The following is a 6994-nucleotide window of genomic DNA, read 5'->3' on the forward strand; positions in this document are numbered from 1 at the left end:
GCCACAATAACGGTTAGGACAATCCCTAACAACAGACAGGACATAACCCTTGTGGACAAGAAGGAAAAGGCTATCTATCTGATTGACATAGCAGTACCCAATACTAGCAACCTGCAGAAAACCCATGGGGAAAAAATCAGGAAGTACACGAACCTCAAACAGGAAATCAAAAAGATGTGGCATATGTAACAAGTAACGATCATTGTGTCAACCACAAAGAACGTACATAACAGCCTAGCAGCAATAGGTCTCCCAGCGAACATCTACAAGGAACTCCAGAAAGTTGCAATCCTGAACACTTGTAGGATAGTCAGAGAGTTCCTCAACCAACAGTACCACTAGACATAACAACAACCACCCTGTGTACTTAGTAGCAATACCCATCATGAGGTGCAACCCCCAATCAGGGAGAAATAATATAAGAGCAATAATAATAAATGCTTTTATATGAAGGCACAATTTCTTTTATGGTCTATCAGCCTAGTCTACTGGTAAAAACTATAAGTGTAATTGTGCAAAAAATTATGCAGCAACAAAGTTCTCATTAGAAACCTTCAAGTAATGTTACTTTTTCATATTGAGAACTATTTAGTTTTTTATTTTATTATTCTACACTACACAAAAGTTAAGTTTTTGTTTCAGCTTAATTTTTGCATGAGTTGAAAAACGGCCACTATCACTACCTTAAACTATGAAATTAAAATTTATACTGTGAAAGAAGTGATAATTATGATAATCTCACAAGATATACGAGTCTGCATTTTAAGAAAAGTTCTCTTCTGTTTTACAGTTGATAAGGAAACTCAACTATACCTTTAATGGACATTTTGAAAGTTACTTGAAATTTTCTTTATCATGTCAGAATTTTTCACAAATAAAATAAAAACTATTAGTGGCTGGTGCTTAATGTTTATTTTGTATTTTTACTGATTTTACAAATACATTATTTTTATATAAAAATACTAATAAATACGTAAAAACAAGAATATTAAAGGCAGCTGCATCCTTCTGTCAAGCACAGATAATGGCAAACTCGATTTCTTATACATGAGACTGGGTTAAATTTGCACCTTTTTTGACTTCCTTAGGCAGCCAGTGTTCAGTGGTTGTACCTCTTTTTAGCATCTGGCCTTCATATTCTATCCCCCCTTGCTACCTTTTATCCATTTCTTTTTTATCCTGATGGTATCTCCTCCCCCCTTCAAATAAACTACTTAAATTTTCTGAGAAATAAAATAGTTGAGATAAGAGTGCAAGAACCTTAACCTTCGTATTGTAGCCTGGTTTTCAGAACTTCTCCAACATGTTACGCATGACCATCTCAATGTGGGTGTTTACTGTTTCCCAAAATACTGATCACATTTTTAAAGCCAGCCCAGGTGTACCTTTCAGTGTGGTTCATGGATTCCTCACATACAGAATCTAGTAGTAGCTTGTGGATTTAAGGTCCAACAAAAATTAGTGCTTTGATTTTTTTGTAAGTGATGGGAATTTAGTGCAAACATACTTGAAACAATTTCCTTCTTTATTCAGAGCATGGATGAACTGTTTCATTAAACCATTAGCTTTATATTATGCAGAGAAAGTAACAGTATTTTGTTTTTATCTATTAGTGGATTTATTTTTAATGTTCTTTGAACCTGGTGTGAGAGTCTCTTGGTGGCCACACTTTCCTTTCCCAATGCTCACTTCTCAACTAGCCCACTTGCACGGAAAGCAAAGCATTTTTGTATCACCAAACTGTTGGCTGAGTAGCAGACCAGTAACTTTAAAATCTCCACACAATAGCTAACCAGGATCCTTGTGATGATTTTTTTCCAAAAGAAGCTTAACATTTTTGTAGTTTTCTTTTAAGTATATATGCTGAATGAGATACAGGAATGGAGGCATACCTATTTCTCTTAAGAAGAACTCTTTTGAGGCTTTGCTTCGATGAGTCAACAAATAGCCTCCATTCTGTTGGTTGGTAGAAAATCGAAAAAAGTTCATAACTGCAGGAATGTTGTTGCAATATATCAACCAATAATCAGAAAAATGGCAAACCAATTCTTTTTCATTATGTCTCTACTGTGAACGGTCTTCTTCCTGGCGCCAGCAGATTCTTAGATTTCAGTCTTGGCCCTAAATCTTTTGCAAGATCATATAGAGTTCACTTTGTACAAACAGCTAAACTTGAGTTCACTTTGTACAAATAGCTATTTGTACAAAGTGAACTCAAGTTTATATCATCCTCTAGATCAGCAATTTTCAACCGGTGTGCGGCAGAATTTGGGGGAAGGTAGAAAAGAAGCGAGAAAAAAATTGGGGAATAAAAAAATCGTCAAGGCAAATTTTAGAAGTACTGTATATTTTTCATGAAAGGACAATAAGAATGAAAACAATAACAGTTTAATAAAAAAAAATTCTGTCCCTGTTATTCCAGGGACAGAAGTTCCCAAAATAAATGTAATGTACTTTTACCACCCCATCTTTCACCATTGTCAGTCTTCAGTCAGCTGTTGTTCGCATCAGGTGTATTATTCCGTGCGAGTTTGCACTAATGCATTTTTGTTTATTTCTATTTCGTTTTAATTATTTTGTTATTTCTGAATTTAGTTGATTTTTATTTTTTTTAGGGCTTATTAGACATGGACAGATTTCTAATTAAAAAAAAAAAGTTAGATGATGACAATGAATCAAGTGTAGCTGACACTAGTTCTGGTAGAATAACACATAGTGCAGTTAGTATTAGTTCTAAAACTGTCGTGTGCCAGTATAATGAAGACTATTTGTCTTTCGGATTCTTTTCATCTGGAAAAGAGCAGCCACGTCCTAAGTGTGTTATTTGTGGTGAGAAACTGGCAAACCAAGCTTTGGTTCCAAGTAAGCTGAAAAGGCACCTTCACAAAAAGCACTCACATTTATGTGAGAAACCAGTTGAATGTTGTAAAAGGCTTATAGCTGATCAAACACGCCAGGCTGAACAATGGACCAAAACTACAACTATTTCTGACAAAGCTCAAGAAGCAAGCTATGCCGTTGCCAAAATCATGTCAAAAAAGACGAACTCACATACAATTGCTGAGTCAGTAATTTTACCAGCATGCTGTAAAATTGTAAACATTATGTTTGGCAAGGAATATGAAAAAGAGGTTTTGAAAATCCCCATCTGATAACACTATTAGTTGGCATGTACAAGACATTGGGTCACAAGTGATAGCTAACATTAAAGAAGCCAATTGTTTTGCCATCCAGTTGGACAAGTCAAGTGACTTCACTGGAAAAGCTCAACTGCTAGCATCAGCAAGTTTGTTTGTAATGGAGACATCACTGAACAATTTTTATTTTTCAAACCACTTCCAGAAACAACAAAAGGCCAAGACATCCTTGATGTTGTCCACAGTTATTTCAGTTCTCACAATTTGTCATGGAAATCATGAATCAGCATCTGCACTCATGGTGCTCCCTCTATGTGGGGAAGCCTGAAAAGATTCGTCACACTGGCCAAACGAAAGAATCCTGGCATTGTTTTTACACTGTTTGTTGTACAGAGAAGCCCTCATTTCAAAATCAGTAATACCTGAGCTCCAAAAAATTACTGGATGAGACGATCAAAATGGTTAACTACATCAAGAGTAGACCATTAAAATACAGTTTTTTTTTTTTTTTTTTTTTTTCAGCACTGTGTTCTGCCATGGAAGCTTCTCACACACAACTCTACTGCACATGGAAGTGAGGTGACTATTTCGAGGGTGGGTACTTTCAAGGTTCTATGAACTGAGGGAAGAGCTTATAATTTTTTTTGTCTAAAGAGTCTGAGCTGACTGATCTGCTTAGTGATGAGACCTGGTGCAATAAAGTTGATTTCCTAGCTGACATTGCCCAAGCCTTGAACACTCTTAACAAGAGTATGCAGGGAAAGAATGAAACTATTCTTACTTGTACTGACAAAATTAACTATTTTAAGAAAAAATTAACATTGTGGGGGTCCAGAATGAAAAAAGAGAACCAAGTTGAAATGTTTGAGCTGACAAAAAGTTGCAGACCGGACAAAAATCTTGTTGATTTTTTTGATATTTTTATATAAATGATATTTTAATCATTTTAATGATTTTTTTTTATAATTCTACGAAGTTTGTCACTGCTGAGTAAAAACATTGAAAAGTATTTTCCGTCACTTGATGTATCTTCTTTGGACTGGGTAAGAGTCCGTTTGTATTAAGTGTGTTGGAATCAGCAGAATTAACTGATGAGCTGACGGAAATAAGAAACGACAGAGGACTGAAACCAAAACACTCATCAACAGATTTTCCCTCATTCTGGTTGTCTCTTTGACAGGAGTATCCCATTATCATAAAGATGGTGATTGAAGCACCCCTTCCTTTTTCTACATCGTATCTGTGTGAGGCTGGCTTTTCTGCTCTGAACACGATGAAGAGCAAGAACAGGTTGCAGCTTCAAACTTTGGAGGAGAACTTGAGGGTATGCTTATCAACCATCCAACCTCGGACAAGAGGCATCATGAGACATCACCAAGCACAGGTTTCCCACTGATATTTTTATATAAATGATATTTTAATCATTTTAATGATTTTTTTTTATAAATAGCATCTTTTTCAATGATATCTTATTTCAATAATTGGAATAATAACAAATATAAACATAAATTTTAAAAATAAATCTTTTGAAATCCAGATCAATATTATTTTAAAGAATAACACAATGATTAGAATTTTAGCTGTTGAACTTTTAAACACAATCTTAATATGTGTTTTTTTAATGATAAAATCTCTCCTTAAAAAACTGATGGTATACCTTGAAAATTTTTAGCACCTTGCTCAGTGTGCCGTGAGTTGAAAATTGCTGCTCTAGATTGTGATCTAGTAGCAAATGATGTAAACCATTTTGGATCGGATGGTATATATTCAAGAAAAACTGGTGGTGGTACCAGGTAGTTCAGGTACCTGAGGTACTGACCGCTTGAAATAATGTTGGGGTATGCAATGTTTTGCTTCGCATTATATTGCCTGCTACGTTTATGGGGGGAAAGTAGCAGTCACTAATATGATCCTCAGCTTCCTTCCAAACCATGGGAATAGCAAATGTCATGGCTTTCTTTTACCAATCACAAGCCCTCCACATATATGAATGGAAGGCCTAACTTTTATCTTGGTCACCTAATTTAATTCCAAAATATGTGGCATATATATATATATATATATATATATATTTTTAAAAATGATATTATATCCTGCCTTTGTTTTGCCATAGCATAGTTACTGCAAATGTAACAAAATATATTTGGATTTTTCACACAACCACAAGTTGCCATTGTAAAAGACACAGTATATAAAAATAATGTTATTGCAGATAATTAGCTCAGTTGCACCAGAAAACGACTGAATGCAAGAAGAAACATCACAGATTTATAAAAATACCTGATTTACAAGTCTAAACATGTCTTGGCACATCTATACCTGTAATTTACAAAGGGAGTAGTATGCATATACATGGAATGTGTACCTATGAAAACTAATTCTTACTGTTTGTAAAAACATACATGATAGATAAAAATGGTTTCGATTTTTGAAATTAGCATTAGTAGAAGCATATGATGCAAGAAAGCAAGCTTATGCAGCATCAGCCAGGAAAAAAAAAAAAAAAAAACACTTCCACTTCACCCCTCCGTTCGTTCGAAATACCTGTCCAGCTGAGCCTTAAATTTATTTAAGCTATCAACTTCCACAACAAGGGATGGAAGTCTGTTCCACCAACCAACTACCCGCTGGCTAAAGACAAATTTCCGGACATCTATCCTACATCTGTCTTTCCTCAATTTGAATTTATGCCCTCTCAGGTGATTATTCTGAGCAAGATGCAGAATCCCATCAGCATTGAGCATGCTCAAACCATTCAAGGCTTTATACACCTCTATCAGATCACCTCGCCGGTGCCTAGTCTCCAGATACTGTAATTTGCAAAACTTAAGCCTTTCTTCGTAAGAGCAACCCTTTGTTCCATTCACTAACCTTGTTGCCCTTCTCTGTACTCGTTCCAGCAGCTCTACATCCTTCTTGAAATTAGGCCTCCAGACCTGTATACAGTACTCAAGGTGTGGCCTGACCATTGCCTTATACAAGGGAATAATCACCATCTTATCCCTGCTAGAAAAATTCCTGTATATCATTGATAAGACACCATGAGCTACTCTTGCAGCCCATCTGCACTGCTCAGAGAACTTCATATCTGCCTGCACAATTACCCCCAGGTCCTTTTCATTTTCTACCACTGTCAGTGTAGTACCACTGAGTGGATACGTTACGCAGCGATTACTGCTTCCCATATGTAGTACTTTACATTTGTCAATGTTAAACTTCATTTGCCACCTCTCAGCCCATCTGCTCAACCTTTCCAGATCCTGTTGCAGCAGCATAGCATCAGTAGTGTCCTTAACAACCCTGCCAACTTTTGTATCATCTGCAAACTTGGACATTAAGCTTGATATACCATCATCAATATTATTTATAAATACAGAAAACAATAATGGACCCAAACACTGAACCCTGAGGGACTCCACTAATAACATTAGTCCACTATGAGCAGTGTCTATTGATTACCACTCTCTGTCTTCTCCCCCTCAACCACCCCTTTATCCATAGCAGAAATTTGCCTCCAGTGCCACACTGCTCCAATTTGTGCAGCAGTATCAAAAGCCTTTCTAAGATCGAAGTATATAATATCAAAGTTATTCCCTGCATCCAGTGCTTCCTTAACCAGTGCCTCCGTTAATTTTCCTGGAACAGAAGTTAAACTCACAGGTCTATAATTACTTGTGTCAGCCTTTGATCCTCCTTTGTGAATTGAGGTCACATTTGCACATCTCCAGTCTATGGGTACCTCCCCTGAGTCCAAGGAAACTCTCATAATTATGGCCAAGGGTTTGCTTACTTCCTTTGCTGCCTTCTTTAATATAACTGGATATTAGAAATAAAAGTACACCTAGAAAATACCATGA

General features: G+C 36.2%; 1 protein-coding gene across 1 annotated transcript; it reads left to right on the plus strand.

Moving 5' to 3' along the window:
• The first annotated feature begins 2627 nt into the window (after nt 1–2627).
• LOC150085826 (protein ZBED11-like) lies at nt 2628–3152 on the plus strand. Its single transcript, XM_090374709.1, has one exon. The coding sequence runs from the start codon at nt 2628–2630 to the stop codon at nt 3150–3152; it is 525 nt and encodes a 174-aa protein (XP_090230835.1).
• The last annotated feature ends 3842 nt before the right edge of the window (nt 3153–6994 follow it).

This window comes from Mastigoproctus giganteus, chromosome 5, assembly GCF_048544385.1.
Source record: "Mastigoproctus giganteus isolate SK-2022 chromosome 5, ASM4854438v1, whole genome shotgun sequence".
NCBI classification, from domain to species: domain Eukaryota; kingdom Metazoa; phylum Arthropoda; class Arachnida; order Uropygi; family Thelyphonidae; genus Mastigoproctus; species Mastigoproctus giganteus.